The sequence below is a fragment of the Meriones unguiculatus genome, chromosome 5, assembly GCF_030254825.1.
Source record: "Meriones unguiculatus strain TT.TT164.6M chromosome 5, Bangor_MerUng_6.1, whole genome shotgun sequence".
Taxonomy (NCBI): Eukaryota; Metazoa; Chordata; class Mammalia; order Rodentia; family Muridae; genus Meriones; species Meriones unguiculatus.
Genome location: NC_083353.1, coordinates 119,000,841 through 119,024,722, shown reverse-complemented (window position 1 = coordinate 119,024,722; position 23,882 = coordinate 119,000,841). Strand labels below are relative to the sequence as shown.

The 23,882-nt window shown below is 43.6% G+C and overlaps 1 protein-coding gene across 1 annotated transcript in view; it reads left to right on the top strand.

Annotated features, from left to right (window-relative positions):
- Styk1 (serine/threonine/tyrosine kinase 1) overlaps positions 1–23,882 on the top strand; it is a 35,343-nt gene that overhangs the window by 4,385 nt on the left and 7,076 nt on the right. The window contains exons 2-6 of the mRNA XM_060384301.1: positions 16,268–16,418; positions 16,787–16,921; positions 18,159–18,428; positions 19,335–19,516; positions 23,029–23,112. Of these exons, the coding sequence (XP_060240284.1) occupies positions 16,355–16,418; positions 16,787–16,921; positions 18,159–18,428; positions 19,335–19,516; positions 23,029–23,112 (735 nt within the window). The 5' untranslated portion in view covers positions 16,268–16,354. The remainder of the gene's footprint in view (positions 1–16,267; positions 16,419–16,786; positions 16,922–18,158; positions 18,429–19,334; positions 19,517–23,028; positions 23,113–23,882) is intronic.

Here is a 23,882-nt window from a genome sequence, read left to right as displayed (position 1 = left end):
CTTGGCTTGGCTTCTTTCTCTTTATTCAGTCTGGGACGGAGTCCGTAAGGCTAAGCCACCACATTTAGGGGTGACTTCTCCCCTCAGTCAAACTTTTCTGGAAACAACCTCACGGACACCGCAGGAGGCGTGTCTCCTTAGTGCGAGTGATAGAGGAAGGAAGACACCAGCTGGGCTGAACGCAGTGTGTAGATAGGATGCATCCACGTAAGTTCAAGCAACACACACACACACACAAATGGGCCTAGGATCAGCCTCCTGGAGTTCAGGTTGGCTGTCTTGGCTCCTGCTGACCCTCACCAAAATGTACAATGAGGCTTTGTTAATCTTGGCCCTGAGTTTAGGGCTGCCTCTGGTCAGCTAGCGGGCACAGCAGCAGGATTTATCAGCATGAAAAGCAGAAGTGGTGTACTTTGTGATTCAAGGCAGGTGAAATGAAAATCTGACTTGGACATTGTATTGTGGTAGTTTGAAGGTAATTACCCCCCCTCTCTCCCAGGCCTATAGGGATTGGCACTGATGGGAGGTGTGGCCTTGTTGGAGGAAGTGTGTCACTGTGGAGGCGGGCTTTAAGGTCTCATATATGTTTAAGACCATACCCAGTGACGTAGTCTCCTGTTGCCTGTGGATTGAGATATAGAATTTTCAGCTTCTTCTCCTGTGTCATGTGCCTGGACAGTGCCATGCTTTCCACCATGATGATAATGGACTAAATATCTGAAATTATAAGCCAACTGCAATTAAATGTTCTTGTTTATTATAGTTGCTGTGGTCATGGTGTCTTTTCACAGCAATGGAAACACTAAGTAAGAGAGACATTCTGTCTTCCATCTGATTTGTAGTCACATTCCACAAATCCAGTCCGTGTGGTTGGAATGTGGGTGGGCCTCTCTGGCCTCTTGCCTTTGATTTTTCCCTTCAGGCCTCAATGTCTGATCCCTCAAAGGTTTCTAGGGGCTGACATCTTGGTATGAGCCAGCACAAGTTCTGGTAGAGGAAAAGGAGAGTGCCAGACTATTCCTGTAGTCTTAGCAATGAGAACACTACTGATGAGTGGCAAATCCCACGTGTGTGCAGGGGCTCAGTTCAGAAGCCTACTCGTCCCGTGTCTTGGTGGCAGGAGACACTGTGACAGCATATGGATGTGGTGAATTCTAAGCCCCAGGATCTCCTGTCTTGTTCTCATCCATGTAAAACTCAGCTAAATGCAAAAAAAGACTCAACATCGTGAAGCTTCTGAGTGGCGAAAACTTGTAGTGGGAAGAGCATTAGGTGGGGATTTGAAACACCCAACACCTGCCTAAGCATCAGTGCCAGTTAACTGCTGAGCAGTTGTTAGTGGTTAGGATTGGTTTCAAAGACTCCTTTTTCTCATGAGTTGTGGCTGGTGCTCATTAGTGAATGATACAGAACAATAGGACACATGGTGATGCTTTTGTATCACTCTGCCTTACTCTTTCTCCCACTGTCCTCTTCCTCCTCTCAGATAATTCCTGCAAAGGCCTCTTGCTGTTTCTCAGTTAGAACTCTGTGGCCTCTGTGATGCACATGCTGCATTTCACAGTGTGTTTGTTCATGAGGGGATTAATAAATGAATAAGCCAGGCCCATGCGCGCCTTTAATCCCATCACTTGGGAGGCAGAGACAGGTGGATCTCTACGAGTTCAAGACCAGCATACGTAGCAAGCTCCAGGACAGGAAATGCTAGAGTTGTAGTGAGACCCTGTCTCAAAACTAACTACTAAACAAAGGCAGGACAATTGACTGTCCTGGACTTTGTAGACCAGGCTGGCCTCGAACTCACAGAGATCTTCCTGCCTCTGCCTCCCCTAGTGATGGAATTACAGCTGTGTGCCACCACACATGGCTTACTTGTTTCATGTTTCTATCTATCTATCTATCTATCTATCTATCTATCTATCTATCTACCTACCTACCTACCTATCTTTCTTTCTTTCACATGCCTTGGTGTTTTGCTTGCCTGTACGTCTGTGTGAGAATCTGGAATTCTGGAACCGGAATAATGTGAAGTGCCATGCAGGTGTTGAGAATTGAACTCGGATCCTTTAGAAAAGCAACCAGTGCCCTTAACTGCTGAGCCATCTCTCCAGCCCCAAACAAGGCATTTTAAAACTTAAAACTAACACTGTCATTTCTGCATGTATTATACTGTGAGTACAGCTGTGGTGTTCTAACCTGATTTTCTACTATGAGAATGAAGGAAAACTGGAAGAGTATTCCAACAATTTAACAGTGTGTGAGAGAAAAGTAGATAACCCATATGCTATTTGCAATGATCTGTGCCCACTCCACCCTTCATCATCACACTTACTGTTCCCCTTTCTTGGACCTAAATGAAAACAGGTAGTTTTCAATCCTCTGCATTAGTAGTGAGTAGGGAATGGAGGCAGCTTAACTTGAAAGTGGAAGCAGGAGTGTAGATTAGCTACAACGGGAGGGCAGTGAACACCAGATGGTATCTGCAGGGCCATAACTGGAGATCGGCTGTAGGCTATAAGTATCCAGATAGTGTGATGAGATGTAGCTCGGTGCTGGAGAACTTGCCTGGCATGGAGAAGGCCTGAGGCTTGATTTTTAGCACAGACAAAACCTGACCCGAAAACGCAACAAAATGGAGGGCCAGTGTAATAGAAGTCTTGTGAAACATATTTTGGCACCAAGGAAGCAGTGTTTCTGCTGGAGGACGGTTTAACAGAAGTCGAGGTGGAGCTGGAAGTTCGGAGCACGGATTGTGCCGGTGCCCCTTTGGCCTTGCAAGGAAGCAAGACCATCCCAGGGCTCTCAGCAAAGGTGAGCTCGGTTTACAGACCAGCAGAATCATAGATGGTGCTTTCGTTTCTTTCTGGCCAGCAGTGGCAGAGTGACCATTGGCACCGTCTCACTCCACAGTGCTTGACAGAAGTAGCCTTCTGGCCAGTCTCTAGAAGACCCGGATGGTCAGTTGGTTCATGCGTGGATTCTCCAAGAGGCAGAACTTCCGAGATCTCAGCAGATCACGTGTGAATTCATTTAATTTTTGGGTTTACATACAAAGCAATGGTCTTCGTCACGGCATTTTCATACATATGTATCATTATACTTGTTCTCATCTATTCCCTTCTTAGTTAGGGTTTTTTTAAATTACAAGTTTCATGTATCTATTTTGTGAAATATGTGTATGTGTGAGGGCACGAGTGCTACCACGTGCACATGCAGGATGGAGGTCAGAGGACAACTTGTTGGTGTCGGTTCTCTCCTTCCCAAATGCAGGTCCTGGGGATTGAACTCATTTCTTTAGGCATGGTGGCAAGTACTGTTACAGGCTGAGCCATCTCACTGGCCCTTAGTTGAAGGTTCTACTCCTGTAATAAACATTATGGCCAAAAGCAGCTTGGGGAAGAAAGGGTTTATTTCAGGTGACACGCTTCGTAGTCCACCACTGGAGGAAGTCAGAGCAGGAAGTCAGGGCAGGAACCTGGAGGCAGGAAGTCAGAGCAGGAACTCAGGGCAGGAACCTGGAGGCAGGAACTGAACTAGAATCCGTGGAGGAGCACAGCTTACCGACTTCCTCCTCCTGGCTTACCTGACCCGCCTTTTTATAGTACTCAGCACTGTCAGCCCAGGGATGGCACAGTCCACACAGAGCTGGGTACTCCCACATCAATCTCAATCAAGAAGATGTACCACAGGCTTGCGCACAGGCCAGTCTGTTAAGGACACTTTTTCAGTTGAGGTTCGTTCTTCTCAAATGACTCTAGATTGTGTCAATTGATAAAGTAGGCAGAACAGCCCTTCATCACTGCTCTCCCTTAATCCATGCTGCCAATCCTTTTAGTTCTTTCCCTCCATCTGAGACAATCATCCCTCTGTTTTCCTCTCATAGGTACTCCATTATCATATTTCCATTTCTTCCCATCTTTTCAGGATTCTCCTCTAGCTTCATGAACTCCCTCTCTCAATTTTTAACTTAGGTTAAGCATATAAGAGAAACTATGTAGTACTTGTCTGAATGGCTGACTTCTTTTAACATGTGATGTCCAGTTCCATATTTTATGACAGTTTCATTTCTTATTAAAATTGACTGTATATACCCATCACATTTTCTTTATCCATTCATGTATTGATGGGTATCTAGGCTGGTTTATTCTCTGTCTACAGTAAATAGTATAGCTATAAACGTGTATGAGTGAGCATCATCTATATGAGTTCTTAGGGTATGCACCCAAGAGTAATATAGCTGGTTCATATGGCATTGTGGCATTTCTACATTGTTGTTGTTCCCCCCCCCCTTTCTTTCTTGAAATTGCCACATTGATCTCCACAGGGGTTGCAAAAGTCTTTCTTTTTCCATATCCTCATTAACATTTATCGTCATTTGTTTTCTCGATTCTGACTGAGGTGAGATGGAAACTCAAAAGTGTTCACATGCATTTCCTTGACAGCTGTTACTGGCCATTTGTATTCCTTCCTTTAAGAACTGTCCCTTGAGTGCATTTGAGTATTTATTGACTGGATGGTTCACTTATTGTTGTGAGTGCTGTGTGTGTATTTAACTTTTGCAGGCTTCTTAGTCCATCCTAGATGAAAAGAAACAGCGTAGAACACATTTTCAGAACACAGACTTCAGGCCACAGTTTCTCCCTCCGTGGGAATTGTATGTTTCACTCTACGCAGTGTTTTTAGAGCGGCACCTGACTTGTGAGTGTATTCCCCATGTTCAGCGCCATAAACACAGGCAACAGAATCAAGTAATCTCAGGCTGAATGTCAGTTAAGGAGCACCAGGGCGGAGCAGAGATGGCTTATGTGAACTCTGCTCTCTTAATGGGGGAGCTTCCGGGGTATAATATGGAAGTAGCTGGTTTTCCGGTCAACTGTTTTTTTGCTTGTTTTTTCTTTTGTTTTTGAGTCAGTCTCACTCTGTAGTCTAGGGTAGCTATGGAGCAAAAGACAGACTTCAAAACCTCTGCAATCATTCCACCTCAGGCTCTCAAATGCTGGGATTACAGGTGTGAGATACTCCTCTGAGTGGTACCTGGGTCTTGTGAAGGTCCAAACACGTGTGTGAAGGGATGGTGAACAGCACTTTGTGAGTTTTGTTGCTTAGTGCAAATATTTGCCAAACACTTCTGAGGATTGCTCTTCTATTACAAATAAAGCTGCTACAAACATGGTTGAGCAGATGTCCTTATTGTGTACTTGAGCCTGCTTTGGATATATGCCTAGAAGTGATATAGCTGGATCTTGCGATCTCTTAATTCTTACAGTGACGCTTAGATAACATCGCAAACTTAGTAAGAAAAATGAGATGTTACGGGTTCAGGAATAGCTGCTCACCAACCACTCAGACTCAACTCAACAGAGGTTTATTGATCACTAAACAGAAACTAGCCGGTCAGGGCCAGAATCTGGACTCGGGAGCCAGACTATGACATTAGTCTGCTCCTAAGGCCGTGTTTTGTTTTTTTTTTTTTTTTTTTTTAAATACCAAAAAATGTAACTAGGTAACAAAAGTGTAACCAGGTGTAGGAAACCAACCACAACTAGGTAATAACCAGGTAACAAAAAGAGAACCAAGTATCCATGTGTAGGAAGCAACATTGCATCATTTTGACTAGCTAGACAAAGCATTTCTAATTGCCCTTTATTTTGATTGGTTCTGCAATTGGGGGACTTCATAGAGTGTCCAGGTAACAAAGTATGCAAAGTTTGAGAAGTGAAACCATAGAGACATACTTGAAGGCAAAATGGCTTCTGATATGCTAAAGGCTACTGTAGGTCTTAACAGAGGAGCCACAGTTATGCTAAGAACTAAAGTAGACCTCAACAGAGGGGCTATAGAATTTAAGCAGGTTACAACAGAGAAAACCTAGTACACAGCCAATGAGCACTAGATTTCAGAAACAGGTTTATTTACTACACTTCTGAGACTTGACACAACAATTGAAAGTGAACTGAAGCCAATGCATGCGTGATGGATGAGCAAGATAAATGTGCCTTTAATGAGCAGCTGTAAAAGATGGTGAGTGAAAGGGGCAGAGATAATAATGTACACAAGTTCAACAGGGCAGGCAACTTGTTGGGCCAGCTGCTGGACTACAGTGTGGTTGTTCAGGTAACAAACTCGATGAAACACCTCCCCCCAACACCCACACCCACACCTGTGCACACATCGCTTTACACTTCGGCTCATTAGGTATTTCTCAGCTGTTTTTTCTTAACATCTAGGAAGTCTTCTGCTGTGCTAAGGGGAGAAGGGGCTGGATTCGTGTTTAGGTTGGTGCGTTGAGGGGAGCTCATTTTCCTGAGAGTGTGGCAGCGAAGCAGCAGCAGCCACTACAGAACTTCAGGTTCTGTGATATTCAGAAATACAAAGTCATTTGTCTGAGAAGTAATTCTAGAAACTAATTTCTTGACTCGGTAAGTTACTGGTAAGGGATAACAAATGACATCACTTATGCGCTTGCAGGATCTCTCTCCCCATCTCTCATGTATCTCTATTTCTTTTAAAATCGTTTACATTCGTTTATTAACAGGGCGGTGACCATGTGAAACATGAACATGAAGGTCAGAGAACAACTTGAAGGCATCTGTTCTTTCTTTCCTCCATGTGGGCTCTGGGATTGCAATTGCTTTAGCTTGGTGGCAAGTACGAGCATCTGCTGGGCTATTTTGCCAGCCTTTATTTATTTGTTTATCTATCTATCTAGATTTTATTTTAGTACTTTTTTGAGACATGGATTCTTGTTTAACATCTCTGGCTGTCCTGGAACTTAACTCTGTAGACTGAGGTGGCCTTGAACTTGCAGAGATCCTCCCGCCCCTGGCTTCCAAGTGTTGGGATCAAAGGCATGCACTACCACCTGGCTTACTTACTTATTTTAATGCAGGATCTTATGTAATCTGGTCTGGCCTCAAACTACATATCTAAGGTTGACCCTGAACTTATGATCCTCCTGCCTCTGCCTCTGAGTGCTGGGGTTACAAGCAGTGCCACTGTGCCCAGGGTATGTGGGAAATGCTAGGCCTCGGGCATGCCCTCTACCAACTGAGCCACCTCCCCAGACTCCCTGACAGTGCTTTAATAACAATTTCTCCTGCAGGGCTGTGCCTATGGCTCAGAGGTAGAATGCTTTCCTAGTCTGAGTGAGGCTCTGGTTTCTCTTTCCAGCAACACACACATCCATACACAAATAGGATAATTCTGTCATTGTTATCACAAACCGTTCTTGCTAGAACAGCCACCTGCAGCCACCATTACTGACAATCCTCCCACTCAGTGACTCTCCGGAGGATTCTTGAGCATGAAGTTCAGCTGTACAGATTAGGGAATGCAACCTTTATTGGGTTGAGATAAGTCTACCCCAGGAATGTGATTCTTGTCCCCCAGTTCTGTCAGCTATTGGAAAGAGATAGATAATACATTAACTTTAATCTGCAGAATTGGCTGTCTCCCAGCCTGGGCCAGAGCGTGCCCTTAACAAGTACCAGGAAGAACTCGTTAAACTCGGGGCTCCACCCTGATGTAGGTCAGGAGAGCAATTTTGAAGCGTCATTAAATAGACAGGCAAAACAATTATGAGCCTATTTAAAAAAAAAATTGACATAGGCTTGCACTATGTAGATCAGAGCTAGCCTTGAACACACAGCTCCCCCTGCTTCTGCCTCCCACATTCTGAGGTTATAGGCATGTGCTTAAATGTATTTTCAAAAATCACTGATTAAGCTGGGCATGATGGTATATGCCTTCAATCTAGGCACTTAGAAGGCAGAGGCAGGTGTATCTCTGTGAGTCCGTGGCCAATGTGGTCTACATAATGAGTCCCAGGTCAGCCAGGGCTTCATAGTGAGATCCTGTCTCTAAGATAAAATAAAATCACTAATTCATATTAAAGCCATTCTTTCTCTGTATTTGTTAAACATTTGGGCTTAATTAACTTGCCTCCCTCCATTCTTAGCTATTTATTTATCAGCATATAGTTTTCTTATCATAAAATCATTGTGTTTCTATGTTTATTGATTGGAATTTATGCTTCTCAGAAAGATATTTACTTATCAATGAAGAAATGATGTAAATTAGTTTTGATCAAATAAGTAATCCGTTGCCTGAACTTAAGTAGTTTTCAACTGCTGCTCTTTTTCAGCATTTCATGGGAAGCTTTTCCACTGATAAAAGGCTACTGTGTGGGGTCATAATCTAGGACTGTTTACCATCCTCATCTCTGAGATCGATGGGGGATGAGCAGCAGGGAGATATTTTCACAAAGCTCCCGTGAGTGCAATGGCGCAGGCAGGTGTGAGGACCACTGACCTGCTGGAGTCTTGGGGATCTAAACAAGTCAACCTTGAAAGCCCTTACAGACTCATCCCAATCCTCTCAGTCATAAATCTTTCAGGTACCTTGGAGAGATGCCTGGACACAGTTTTCTCACATCCTCACACCCGCTCATACCTGGAAAGACTCCCTCTGGGACTTTCTCTGGTCCTGCTGCACTATTCTATGTCCCCCCCCCCCCCCCGCCTTGGTCTGTGTCCACTAGCTGTGTGCTTATCCAGTTATGGTTATCCAGTTATGGTCTATGCTGATGCTAACTCCCTTCCTCCTTCAGCTTCCATAACACCAGTTCCTCATTCTCCTACTCCTCACCCCTTACTCTTCCTCAAGGTCTTTGTCCATTTCCTCTTTGAGTGTAATTCGATTTATGTTTTCTAAATGTGGCAACAATTGCACCATCCCCGAATCCCTCTTTTCTTCCTTTCATTTTTTCCCTCTATCCTTCCCTACCACTTCCAAAACCTTTAGTATCATGTACAGCTCCTAGGCTGGAGAGATGGCTTAGCAATTAAGAGCACTGGCTGTGCTTCCAGAGGACCTAGGTTCAAGGCCTAGCACACACATAGTGGGTCACAGTCATCTGTAACTCCAGTTCCAGAGGATTAAATTTCCTCTGCTGGCTTCGGTTGGCACCAGGCACACAAGTGATGCACAAACATACATGCGGGCAAAAGACATATATGCATAAAATTAAAAACAAAACACAATAAAACAAAGACTAACACCTGCTGAAGATTCATTTTTCAGCCCAGATGTCTACTGGACATTTCAAATCAAAATGTCACACGTGACCAATAAGTCTGCATTATTTTTTGTCTTTAGTTTGTCCTTCTCCCTTGCCCTTCCTACAGCTCCTGTGTGTTCCTGGTTCAGTCTCAATATCTCCAGTCTTTATTTTTACTGTTACTATTGTAACCCTAATGCCCATTGTGCAACAGTTGATTTCTCACGTTCATTCTTACCTCTGACTTACTATTCAGTGGTTACCAAAATAACATTATTTATTCCTTTTAAGTCTAAAAGAATCACCTGTTTGCAAGGAAGAGGCAAGGAGGATAGCCTGTTTTCACCTGAGTCTGACCCTTCTGTCTTTGATTCATTTCCTCCTGCTCTGTGTTTCTCCACTGCCCACAGTGGAGAGAGGCAAGTTTCCTAATTCCTGGAGGAAGAAAAGGCCTGTCAGGATGGGATGCTCTTGGGCCTCTGGCTGATTCAGGAGTCACCCACCAAGCCAGAGCTCAAACTGTAAACCTCTGTTATTATGGAGCCACGCCAGTGCTGGCTCCACCTCCCCCCAGATTGTAGACAACTCACAGATGCTATTGACTGCCCTCCCCCCACCCCCTGCCGCACACACCGAGGAGGAGACACACTGCCTCAGCTCCTAACTCTGCGGAAGGAGGTAGTAACGTGCTGCAAGGAATACACGGTGAGCATGGCCCAGATATCTGTCACTGTTTACATGGGATTATGTTTTGTGTACAAAATCTTTCCTGGACTACACCCTGAATGACACTATACTGAGGCAAAGGCAGCTCAGTGGACTTCCTGATTGTTGCCCTGACCTGAGAGGATAAGAGAGAGGAGGTGGGAAGGGAAGAAGGAAGAAAGGAGGAGGAGAGTGATGTATGCCTTCTGTGAACACATGCATGGTCCTCCAGTATCCTTCCTTGACCTTTGCGTGAGCCTTTCCATTTACAAGAGTTATAGTACAGACGAGAAGAGTGGCCAGAAACAAAAAGGTCTCCTTGCTTATGGAGGAAACTGTGAGGAGATTGTGTGTGGGTGTGTGTGTATGATTTCATAGGCATATGTGTATGTTGGTTTTTTTGATAGAAAGTCTCACTCTGCAGTCCTGGCTGTTCTGGAACTCACTACATAGTTCAAGCTGGCCTGGACTCAGACTCACACAGATCCATTTGCCTCTACCTCTGCCTTCTGAGTTGTGGGATCAAAAGTGTATATCATCCCAACCAGCTGTGAGGAGCTTTTTAAAGACCCAGAATCACCTGCTTAATAGGCAAAGGCCGGTGGGATGAATCAAAGAAGGGGAAGCAAGCCTTGAAAGCTCAGTGTGGCGGAGAATAGTGTGAAGAAAGCCTCAACAGTCACTGCAGGTATCAATTTTAGAGGGGAAAAGAAGACACAGATGGAGCTGAGATGGCTGTTTGGGGTGGACAACAGTTGTGGGCTCTCCCTCTCTGGGGAGATCCTATTGTAGATGAGGGAAACTGTTAGTGAGTAACCCCAGAATTAGAGTGGTCAGCGAGAAAACATTTCAGATACATTACTTTTGAGCTTTCAAGGTTTCAAAGTAGAAGGTGGGTCATGGAATTATGGACATTAAAAAAAAATAGAATGAAAATCTGACAAGAATCGGTTTCACTGAATGTGTCAAACGCCTCCTAGGAAACCAGGTGGGCACATTGTTGTCACTTTCTTTGTGAACTCTGTTGCTGTTGGCGTCTACGAGCTTACCTTGATGCTTTGCAGATTATCTGACTTAACGAGCACTTTGCTGCTTTCCAAGGTCAACTGTCCTGAGGCATCAGATTGTAAATCAGGGCTTCTCTCTTGCCTGCCTTACATCACAGGTCTTCAGGCGTTTGAAAGCTGATAACGAGCCTTGTATCAAAAGATTAATGTTCAAACAGGTTTTTCTTTTCTTCTTCTTCCTCCTCCTCTGCTTCTTTTTGTGGGGTTTCTAAGTTCATTTTTGGCCCCAGGTGTCCGGAAGTTGGAACAGGGAGAATGTCAGAACAATCCTAATCACACCTCCAGAGGAGAACAGGGCAAGTGGTCCCCTTACCTACGTATTTCCTCACATCAGAGGGTATCAGAGACATAAGGGTAGGTCTGCATGAGCCTGACTCCCTGGGACATCTCTGCTGCCATCTTTTTGTCTTGTGTCTCACAGGTTTGCTATGGGAGAAAGGCTGAGTCTGAGCATGAGAGAAGTGCCCGTCCCTTTGGATAATGATTCCTTCTTGGCTAGTACGCACACGAAAAGATTACCTAAGAACTGAGTCCTAACACTCAAAAAGCAGATGATAGAAATAAAATTGAGTGTGTGTGTGTGTGTGTGTGAGAGAGAGAGAGAGAGAGAGAGAGAGAGAGAGACTTAAGACAACAAAGCCAGGAAACAAGCAAGTTATGTATATGATGAGTAATGAAAAAAAATTTTTTTAACCTTTATTTTCAAAATAGAAGACAGATATGTAGACATCATCCATGTCCCTGTAAGAACCGAAACAACATTTAAAAGTTTCTTCCAAATAACGGGGTATTTGTCAGCAAAAATTTTTTTAGCCTTGTGGTTTCCATGATATTTTTGTATTCTGATCTAATTCCTTCTTGTCACTGTCTGCTTTGTTCAATAGAATGGTATTTACGTGTGTGTATATGTGTGTGCACACACATACATGCACGCATAAACAGACACACATACACACTATACAGACACACATATATGCAGTAGTTTAAAGACCATTGGGTTTATAAATTAGATATCTGGGCCTAGATATGAAACCTTGCTCTGCCATTTATTCATGAGGCTAATTAAAGAATCCATCACTGGTAAGCTATGTCTTAGTCTCTCTTTCCTCTTTGGCATGGAAGAGACTACCATGCATGTTATATTTGATTGGTACACAAGATCTGAAATCAGGAAGGAAAGCTTGTTTAGGATGTTGGACATATGTTATACTGAATTCTTCTGGATCTGATCAGTTCTCACTTTTACTGCTACCAGAGTGTATTCACTATAGCAAGTGAGCTTTCTTTTTGGATAGTTTGGGAGGAGAAAAGAGAGAAGGGTAGTTAGTGATTCAGAAAGAAAAATAGACCCTTGCAGCCTGGACTTCCTCTTCCATATTTTTTTTCTCTCACTTAAAGGAATCAAGTCTTCTGCCCCATAGCCCATAACCACTAATAACTTTTTGACCTCTTATTTTACTGAAGACGTGTGCCACTTGGATCTCTGAAAACCATTTTTCAGGTATATCCGCAAGGGCTGTTATACAGATGCTCAGCTTGGGAACAAAACTACAAACAAACTCATGTCTCAGTGGAACAGGATCAGATAGCATTCCAGCACACACACAGGCTTTGTTCCACCTGGACATGTTTGATTTTCAAAGTCCTGTAAGTGACTGTGCTTTGGTGGGAAAAGTTTCTTCTGGAAACTTGTGGATTGGCGTTTGCGTCTGGGACAAGTCAGGAGCAAGGGCTGTGTTACTGTTGCAATACCACTGATGCATTGAAACAGGTGCAAAAAACGCCCTGTGGTTTGTGATTGTGTGGTGAATTCGTGTAGCAGTTTGAGAGTTAGTATTGATATTTAGTTAAATTCTAATTATCACTAGCTCTGGAATATTGTCTTGCAACTAATTTTGGCCTCCACTCACCTTTCATTCTCATTCCCCTCCTGTGTCTTCTTGGTCACTGTTCGATGGATTCTCAACACATTGGGGAAATTAAACCTTTTATAGAAAGATCAAGACACTGAAGTAGCTGAGAGGAGAGAGATCGAGGAATAACAACCCACTGGTGAGGCAGTACAGCTTTTTCAGGTAGAACCCTGCTTGGAGATTTGGCAGGTACAGATACATGCAAACTGTAGGCAAGCAATATACAAACGTATTTTGCAACTGTCAAATGGGATCATAATAAAGAACTTCATAGCTGTTAGAGCCCCATGATTCCAGTGCATGCATTTTGTTATTCATGGCACTAACTTTGGGCTAATGTTTCACATTCTTAACAGTTTTGCAGACAATATAAGAGAAGCTGTAGCCATGCTACATTTTTTTTGCAAGACAGCAAATTTGTATAACTATTAATATAGTGTGGTTATAAATATGGTTTTAATATATTTATAATTTCAATTATTAATCCATTAATGTTCTTCTCAGGCATCCAAGTGACCTACCTCCCCCTGTAGATAGATGCTACATGGGATCTAAGGAGTTGTTAGTGGTTATGGGCTATGGGGCTCAGGACTTCAGCACTTAAGAATAGTATACCAAGATATATTGGTATAATGAATTAATTTAATATATTTATCATGTTTATAAGTATAAAAGTTAGCTATAGTATTCTTTTAGATAAGGCAGATTTTAACTGTGGAAAAGAACCATCCCAGAGATTTGGGCACTGAAGCATACCTTTTCCCAGATTGATACAGACCAATAGACAAAGTCATTTGCTTTCTTCAGCATTTAGGTTCACTGGCTGGCTGGGTATTAACAATCCTAGTTTCCTTAAACTATTAGAGATAAGAAGCCATGCTGAGAACCTGGCTTAGGAAATAGACATGAAGGCGATATGGTGTCGTAAGGTTCTGTATATTCTGGCATGGGGAAAGAAGGCTGGGCTTGGGTCACTGAGGGAAGGTGTGTTTGGCCATGGCCAGCTCAGTGTGGGGTCTGTGCACAAAGTCTTCAGGTTACTTCTTTCAGTATGTGTTAGTGGGCGTGCAGTTTGGTTTCTGGGCAGAGCTCAGTCTGAGCTGGCTGCCAACCGACTTTTTTTTCCCTCTACTTGTACAGTGTAGCAAGATTGTATTCCTAGCACCTACTTACCAGAGAGCCAAACTCGTTCAACAGGCTGCTCCCTGAACAAAAATAATTACTTACATCTGATAAGGCCCTGAAAAGGAAGCAAGAGGAAATGAAAACAAGAACGCCTAGGCCTTGAGACAGTTTCATACAGGCTCAGAGCACCCAGCTGAGCTCAGGGTTAGTTTCAGGGCCTTCTCCTTCGCTCCACCTGCTGGGTGCAGTTTCTCCTAAGGTCACCAGGACCTTTCCTGTCCTGAGGTCTTGGAAGGGTGGAAGTTTTTTGAATTGCTTTTCTTTTTGCTGTCTAACTGTTCACTGGCTTCATAAATTGCAAACAACAAAAAGAATATTCCCCCTCACCTGCCATCCCACCACAGTCTCTCCGTGTAGTCCTGACTGCCTGTAACTCACTAACTGGAAAAGGGTGGCCTCAGACTCAAAGAGATCCTCCTGAACACTGGGATTGCCTGCTCAGTTTCCCTCTCTTGCATGTCATTCTTCACCATCTGCCCACCTCTGATTAGCTGGCCGCACACCTGTCTCCCTTCTGAGTTGCTTAATCGTGATCCACAATACCTGCTCCTGGGGCAGGGAAAAGTGAAGAGATGTGAGACAGGAGCGAGGAGATTTCTTTTCTTATTTTTGTTTTGTGTGTGTGTGTGGGGAGGGCAGAGAGTCCTTGCTTCAATAATTAACACTTTGATCATTAGCAAAAATGCTAGAACTCACTGTGTAACGATAGGAGGCCTAGGCTGGTTAAATCACCATGTTTGGTTTCAGAGCAGTCAGAATTAAAGGGGTATGATTCAGGACCCTAGGGCCACCACATCTCTAAGCAAGGGCACAGGGTAAGTTGCTAGACATGTGGAAGAGTGGGAACCGTTCAGAAAGAAGCAGGTCTGAAGGTGTCACTTAAAAGGTGTATGGCTCTTCCGGAGTTGTTGGGGGTGGTTAGGGAAAGAGCCTGCTCAGTCACAGCAGCTGTGCCTACGAGCAGCAGCACTAGGCACTTATTGCTGATCTGTTATCAACAGATTTTTAGCAGAGCGGGCGGTGCAGCACATAGTTGCAGACACGCTGGTGATTCAGGGTCACACAGGTGGCCCTAGTTAAACCACGTGGGACACTAAAAACCAAAACCAACAAGCAAAAAAACCCAATAAACTAATAAACAAAGGAAAGTGTTTAATAAGGAAGATAGGGTGCTGGCAGGGGCAGGAGGGAAATAAGTGTGCGTGCGTGTGTGCGTGTGTTGTGGGAGAGAACCAGAATTCATTATATACTTGTATGAAACTTTCATAGAACAAACTATATTATTAATAAAAAGAACCTCCATCAGGAAACCAGTAACCGTAATCTATTTGGAAAAAACGGTAACTGGAGTGGGAAGCATTTTTTTTTTGCTATATAACATTTTACAGTATGATTTTATCTTTGTGTGTGAGTGCCTGCATGCCACCACACTGCTGTGGAGGACATCCTCTGGTGTCAGGCCTTTTGTTCCAGGCTCTGTTTGTTGTTTTGCCTGAAGGGTGCAACAGGTTAGCGGGCCTGCAAGCTTTCAAGGCTCTCCTTTCTCTGCCTCTTACCTAGGAGTGCTGGGATTCCAGAGAGATGCAAACTGAGTGCCAGGGATCCAGAGTCGGGTCCTCAGGCAGTGACAGCTAAGCACTTTACAGAATGAGTCACCTCCCCAGCCCTGCGTTTGAAACACGTTTACATACAGATGTATTTCCTTTCCATTTAAAGGAATTAGAAAAAATAAAAAGTGGCTCTTTCTATAGGGGGACACTTCCTATGACCTGGTTAGAATGTGGGTTTGTTTGAGTACTCTGCTGGGTGTAGAGGAGATCCAGACAAGCTTTGAGAGCTGAGAGATTAAGTAGCTTTTATTGATAAATGATGTCTACTCATTTCTTCTGAGGGTGTGGGTGTCTCAGAATAGGCAGGCAAAAGCAGAAATCATCTCTCTAGACATTTGCTAAATATTTATTCATTGCCTGAATAAAGGCAGAACGAAATGTTATGCATCGAAAAATATGACATGCAGCTGAAAGGAATTTAACATGCTTCAAGACTCTAGCAGTGGTCAGTGGTCAGGAGAAGGCTTTGGGTCACTACTTCAGCCTGGTTGCAGAAGTCAAGGGTGCCTTTAAAATAATTTTAGTAACAATGAAATGAAGGGATCGAGGCTGAAAAGCTGTATAAGAGAGAAGGTAGAATGCCACAGGAAAAAAAATGACTGTTCCCTCAGCCTGGATTCCAGACAGAAGAGCAAAGTGGGTGGCTCAGAAAGGACACTGTGTGCTTAGCAACTAGAGAGTCATAGGTGTATTTAAATTTCTACATGTTTTTTTTTTTTTTTTTCCTAGAATAACAGTTCTTGGGAATCCGACCCCACTGTGACTGTGCCCTGTGCATTCTCTGTGGGCCTAGCAGAGGAGGCTGGCCCTGTGGCAATGGGAGAGAAGGGTCACCTGAGCCGGACACTGTTGGAGTGCAGTCTCAGTGACAAGCTGTGTGGTAAATGCAGACACCGTAACTGCCTGTTACCTGACGCTAGAACAACGGGGATTGGGTTCTGGATGTTTCTAGATAGGGGTTGGCGTGAGGGGGTGCTGGTTTCATTTCTGGTGGAAATAAAGGTGGTGATGAAAATGAATAGGGGCCCCCAGGCATCATTTTTATGGGATAAGGGATATATGCCAATCAGAGATCAAGATAGAAAAAAAATGTCAGTGGTCTAAAACACAGGGTTAGTATCCAGTTGAAGTTGTCCTCTGTGGCCCTCTGTTGAAGGGACTGAGGGGAAATCAGGAGTGCTGAGGCATGGTGGGTAGGGGAAACTGTGCTAGGCTTCTTACTTCTTTTCATGTTTGTGGCCTACACAGTTGTCCAGGCACAGCAGTATGAAGTAATCATTGTTCCAGCTCTACTGGTTGGTGGCTTCCTTATTCTTCTTGCAATCATCCTGTGGCTTTTTATCAGAGGACAGAGATCCCAGAGGCAGCGCCCTGGACACCGAGGTAAGGCTTAAACTCTAGGGCTAGGCATAGGTTCAGGGAAGATCAATTTAAACAAAATAGTAAGCCAGCTTATAGTAAGATCTTACAAATTATAAAGCCAAGCCATTCAACATCTTTCATTCCCAGTGGCTTTCTTTATAACGTACCCTAACTCTATAGTGATCTAGTTCCCCTTGGCAACTCAGATTGATTCACAAAGGTCTTGATTGGTCTCTCAGTTCATATGGCTTAAACCCTCCAATGGGTTCTTGTGTTCCATAGGACAGAAGATAGCAAGGTCCTTCCCATGGCCTTGTATGATATGGCATCTCTGTCTCTGTCTCCCACATTTGTCCTCCATCCCGCTTGACTCCATCTGCATTGCCTTCCTTGCTGCTGCTTAAACATCCTACCTGTACCTTCCTCTTAGTGCCTTCGTACACCTTGTTACATCTGCTACAGTGTCATCACGGTTTGTTCTGTAATTGCTTCTCGGCCTTTATTAAACGTTATCATATCTGAAAGGCCTTTTTTGACATCTATAGATAAAATAGTACCTCTTTTGTTCTTTTCCCCCACAGCACACTGCCTCATCCGTTCCTAATGCTATATGTCTTAGGATTGGAAACTAATCTTAGGCAGCTCTGAAGTGTGCCTAGCCTCAACTCAGACAGTGCATAGTGTACGGTGATACTTACTCAACAGGTTGAATGATTAACAAATGATTGGAAATCTAAGAAGGAAACTTCCTTAGCCAAGAGGAAAGGTAGCCAAGGATAAGAGACTGTCTCAGAAGATCTTTTGACTAAGATTCGTGGAAATACAGAAAGAGTTCACTTTTGAGGGCAAACTGAAGAAAGAGTCATATGCCTTCCAGAATTGAAGACATATGACTGACTTAAAGGCTATCTCTGATGCCAGGGACCACCACCTTTTAGTACCTGCGGTGTGGATTTCTTTTCAGAACTGTCTATAGTCTCTGTGCTATACTCATGGGGGAACACTGACAGTAATCCCAAGGACGATAAAGAAAAACATAAAAAAAGAAATCTGACCACTTTCAGAGGTCTCATCTTTAGTTTTTCTGCAAGTAATGAAATTATTTGACTATTGTGAAAGCTCATTGTTGGTATTCATTCATTGAGAAGCATCAGAAGTTGTCCTTGTGTTAGTAATAGAGAAAATTTCCTGGCCAGTTGGTTCCGTCTGCTTGTCCCAGGGCAGGGGACAGCTGGTGGACATTATCTCTTTGTTCTAGGCACTGCCTCTGTACCTGCATCCAGGGGCCCAAGCCAGGAGGCAACAGAGCAAGGAGAAAAGGTGCTGGTGCCACTTAAGGAGACCTCAGTGGAGAGCTTTCTACGAGCGGTCGCACCTCCCCTGGCTAAGCTGCAGGTGCCCAGGGAACAACTGTCAGATGTGGATCTCGAGCAGATCTACAGTGGCAGGTGTGGGACCCTCTATCGTACCAGGATGACCACCGGAGGTCACGCTAAGCCAAGGAGTGTTGTCCTCAAGGCTTTAGAAGGTGCAGTAAGAGGGCCAACTTCTCTTCCCTTTTTGCTTCCCTGCTGTGAGCCCATTCCTGTAAATGCCGACTGGAGCTGCAAACATTAAGATGCATATCAGAACATACACTTACAGTTGTGCTGGTGCAAAGTTATTCCTCTGGAGTCTGTAGCTCTCTAGCTCACCCTTGCCTACTGAGGCCCGTAGAGTAGATCTACTGTAGGTCTACTCCATCTACTATAGAGATAGTAGATGCTACTGGGCCTAGAATTATGACATTGTTTCTTCATTGTTTTTCACTGTTTGATACCTTTTCGATATTAATTATTAATTATTTTGTATGTGTGAGTGCATGTGCATGCATGTACAGGTGCCTGCTCCACAACTATGAGGTCAGAGGTAAACTGTCCGATGTTGGTCCTCTCCTTCCATGTGACTGAAAGTCATCAGGCTTCCATGTCACTGGTCACCTGCTTTCACCATCTGAGCCATCTTTCTGGCCCTTAAGCCCTTTCTTGACACCACGTCTCTCCCTCCCTTCCCTTTCTCTCTCTCTCCACAACTTGCACTGGATACACAGAACATAAAACAAGGAAGAGCTAAACATAAGCAAGAATGTCCATCGAAAGGCCCAGGCAGTGTGGTTGTAATATGAACAGCACACTGTCTATTCAGAGGGGTAAAAACCTGTCCTGTTCTAAGAACCGTGACTCTCTGTCATTTCTGTTAGAGGATCAGTGACTAAGCATCACTCTCTTCTAGATGGTCCCTCTTCTGCTCCCTTTCTGACTCCACTTCTGCACTGTCGGTACCTCTTCCATGAGGGGCCTCGAATGTCACCACTTGCACATGTCTTTTGCTCCTTGCCTCCTACTCAGCAGCTGTACTTGACTGTTCCCTGACCCTACCCTTCTGTTTTTCATAGAACCAACTGGACTCCAGGAGGTCCAGGACTTCATAGGGCGAATCCAGTTCTATCAGTACCTGGGGAAACACAGGAACCTGGTCCAGCTGGAAGGCTGTTGCACGGAAAGGCTGCCCCTCTTTATGGTGCTGGAGGATGTCGTCCCAGGAGACCTGCTCAGCTTTCTCTGGACCTGCCGCAGGGTGAGCAGCGGAGAACCTGCACCCCCGCAGGAGAATGCTTTGATTCCCTCCTCACAGCTCAATTAACATCACACACGACAAAATATGCAGATAGCACAAGGGTGAAACGATTATCACTTTTGAATTAATCTACCACAGTGTAAGTGTGAAACAGTTATCGCATCGCTGGGGGCTGGGGGGCTGGCTCAGCTGGTAGAATGCTTGTCTAGCGTGAGCCCTGGGTTTGATCAGGGTAACACTGTGTGTGGTGGCATGTACCTATAATTCCAGCACAGGGGAAGATCTTGAGTTCAAGGTCATTCTCAACGATACAACCTCAGCTACATGAGACCCAGACCATCTGTCTGGTCACAATTAGCCACGAGTCATGTGTGACCTGACATATGGCAGGAAAACCAGAAAGTGAACATTTTATTTTGTGCAAACTTACACACTGTGAGTTGAAATAGACACATGTGGCTGGTCACTGTCTTCTTAGGCAGTGTATGTATGTCTAAAGACTGGTTCTTGCGCCTACCATCTGACTTTGTGACTTTAGCAGGGTTTTTTTTTTTTTTTTTTGCTTTTGCTTTTGCCATTATTTAAGACAGGGTTTCTCTATGTAGCCTTGGCTGTCCTGGAACTTGCTTTGTAGACCAGACTGGCATTAAACTGCCTGTCTCTGCCTCCCAAATGCCAGGACTAAAAGCATGTGCATTCATGCCTGGCTTGGAAAATTAATTTTGATCCCTAGTTTTATAAATAAATTATCATAAACTGTCTGAGACATTATGTATGTAAAGAAATAACAGCATTTGGTACTTAATAAGCAATCAAGATGGTAGCTGTTAAAAATGATAATGACATAAGGATATACCACTCCCAGTAAGAATGATTATTCTGTTGTTCTACTAAGTGTATTTTCCATTCTGTAAGAGCATCCTAGTGTGCCATAGCTGACAGTCGGCAGTAAGAGTTTGTGTGTCAAAATCTTCAGAAACTTATGAGCATTTTTTTTTATATTCTAATGGATTTCCTTTTAAACTAGAATAATAAGGGAAGAACATATCAATGGTTACAGAGTGCCAAATGGTCAGCCCTGAAAACATACACATTCAGTAACATACAGACTGAGTGGGTTGTGTGTGTGTACGTACATACATATATATGTATACACACATGTAACAACAGTGAAAGAAAAAGAGCTATGAGGTAAAAATAAGAAGGTTTAGAAGGAGATAAGAGAATGGCCAAACGATGTAATTATTTCAGAATCTCAAAAGTAACAACCTGTTAAAAACCAAAATTAATAATAATAATAATAATAATAATAATAATAATAATGCTATTCGTAGTTCTCTAAATGTTCCTCCCTGAAGAGCTGAAGATACCAGTGTCCCTGGTCTCTCACTTGCTTGTGAGCCAGCTCGCGATTACCTGAACTCTCACAGAGGACGATCCTCACACAACAGGGCGTGTGTGTGTGTGTGTGTGTGTGAAAAGATGCCTATTGACTGAAGTCTTTCGCCCTGTGATGTGAATGAGAGAGTTCAGAACCTTTCAAGAGATTGCTCATTTGCCGCCAGTTCTGTGCTCTCATCAAGAAGCAACTTTGCACTCTTCAGAGCGGCCACCTTTTCTATTTCAAACCATTTCCGTCAGCTCTTCTCACACATGAAAAGTTTCATGCAGCTGATGCTCACATATCCTTCGTGTTCCCATCGCCCTCTTTCCTTGAGGTGGCTCTCTTCTTCCTCCTGATGTCACATGCTCTGATAGCTGCTGCACATTTCCCCTGTGGCACTTACCATATGTAGCCATTTATTTACTTGGAATCTCCTGACTCTAGCTCACACATCTGGCATTGAGTTAAATCTCGAAGGCAGCGCCTATCCAGCACAGATGAGAAGCTGCAAATAGTGAATTTTCTCCGTTTCTTTCTTTTTTCTTTTTGTGATTTGAACTTGTTAAAATAAATATGTATTTTCTTGACTTTTGAATTCCAAGTTTATTTATTTATTTATTTTTTATCAGTTACATTTTATTAACTCTGTATCCCAGCCGTGTCCCGATCCCTCATTCCCTCCCAGTCCCTCCCTCCCTCCCTCCCTCATCTCCACCGTGCCCCTTTCCAAGTCCACTGATGGGGGGGACCTCCTCCCCATTCATCTGATCCTGTTTTATCAGGTATCTTCAGGACTGGCTGCAAAGCCCTCCTCTGTGGCCTAACAGGACTGCTCCTCCCTTCGGGGGTGGGGAGACCAAAGAGCCAGTCATTGAGTTCCTGTTAGAAATAGTCCCTGTTCCCCTCACTTTGGGAAACCAATTGGTTACTGAGCTACCACAGGCTACATCTGAGTGGAGGTTCTAGGTTATGTCCATACATGGTCCTTGATTGAATGTCAGTCTCAGAAAAGACCCTGTGCCCAGATATATTTGGTCCTTGTGGAGCTCCTATCCTTTCCCCATCAGACTAACTCCCCTTCTTTCTTATGATTCCCTGTACTCTGCCAAAGGTTTGGTCATGAGTCTTTGCTTTGAAAACACTGCTAGTTAGAGTCTTTCAGATGCGCTCAGTAGACTCCTGTCATATGTTCAATGCACATCCCATCTGTCTTTCTAAATGAGGATTGATCATCTTACCCCATGTCCGCTCAATTGATTATCTTTTTTAGGTGTATAGATTTCATTATGTTTATCATATCTTATAGGTCTATATAAGTGAGTATATCCCATTCTGAGTGAATTCCAAGTTTTTAACGGGGAAATTGGCACGTGGGTCTTCTGTATGGCTGGTTTAACATGTGCCAATCTGTGCACACAGCCCCAGAGAAACGGCTCCGCGATTCACTGGAGAGGGTCATCCCTGCTTCTTCTTCCTGCCTCCTGTTCACCAGCTTTCTTTGCCATTTTTGCAGTGCAGGGAACCACATCCCTCTAAACATATCGACTATTTGTCTCTCACTTAAATATGTTTCAGGGTATAGAAAAATGACCCAGCAACCGAGAGTGCCTCCTGTTCTTACAGAGGGCCAGGGTTCAGTTCCCAGCACCTACATGAAGGCTCATAATGATCTTTAACTCTAGTCCCCCCAAAAAAATCAAATCAGATTTTCTGTCCTCCAAGAAATGCATGAGGGGCACATACAGACAAGCAGGCAAATATTCACACATATAAAAGAGAAATAAATATATCTTTTTTTTTTTTTTACATTTAAGTGTGTGTGTGTGTGTGTGTGTGTGTGTGTGTGTGTGTGAAAAGAAAGGAGAGGTGGGTAAGAGAGACACATGGAAGTCAGAGGACAACCTGTAGGGAGTTCTTTGCCTCCACCATGTGGATGCTGGGAGGGAACTCATGACATCACTCTTGGTGACAAGCACCCTCACCCACTGAGCCATCGCTTCAGCTCCAGTCTTATTGACTCTTAATCCCTGCATTATCATGTTGTTCTTCGTTTTGATATCAGCATTTCAGAATTTTAAGAAATAAAATATGCTCAAGTCACTTTTACACGTTTTTCTTTCCTCTTTAGGATGTGATGACCATGGATGGCCTGCTGTATGATCTCACAGAAAAACAGATATACCACATTGGAAAGCAGGTCCTTTTGGCCCTGGTAAGACAAGCATACATGGAAACTGATGGTAGGATTTCCCTATCAGCCTAGTATTTTATGCTGCGTTGACAATTCTAAATGGGGGATATATTTTAAAGACAGACAGTTAGAGGAAGATTAGTCACTGACAGTTTGTTTTTCAATCCTGTATTTATGAACTCATTTAGGTAATACAGTGGAGCATCAGGCATTCCAGGTAGAAGACAGTTTAGGACTGATACAATGAAGTAGGAGGACTATGTAAATGTAAAAGGGGGAACAAGATGGAGGAGATATGAAGGGAGAAAGTAAGCAGGTGAAGGATGAAGTATGCAGATTCATACCTGAAGAACAAGACAAACTAGATTGTGTTTGGTGGGAGACTTGCTTTGATAATAGATATGATGTAATATATGTATATTATATAAACTTTGAAAAATAACAAGGAAAAGAGATTTCAGAAAAAAAAGATTTACCTCTACCAGAATCACTCAGGAAGTTTATATCACTCTGCCTGTGAAATTATCTGGACATATTTCAAGTGAATAATCTCTATAGAGAAATCAAGGCTCTGTGAAACTATGGTTTTCAGCTTTACTGTATTTTGCTACCACAATATGTGAAATGTATCAGGGCCTAAAGGGACTCCTTCTGTGTTTGGTAATGGTACTGGCAACTGAACTGTTGCTAGGCAGGAGCTGCGTGCTTGGCCTATCGGAAGTAGAGGGAAAACAAACAAACAACAACCAGAATCGAAAGGAAGTGATGGGAGAAAAGAGAAGCAGTTCTGG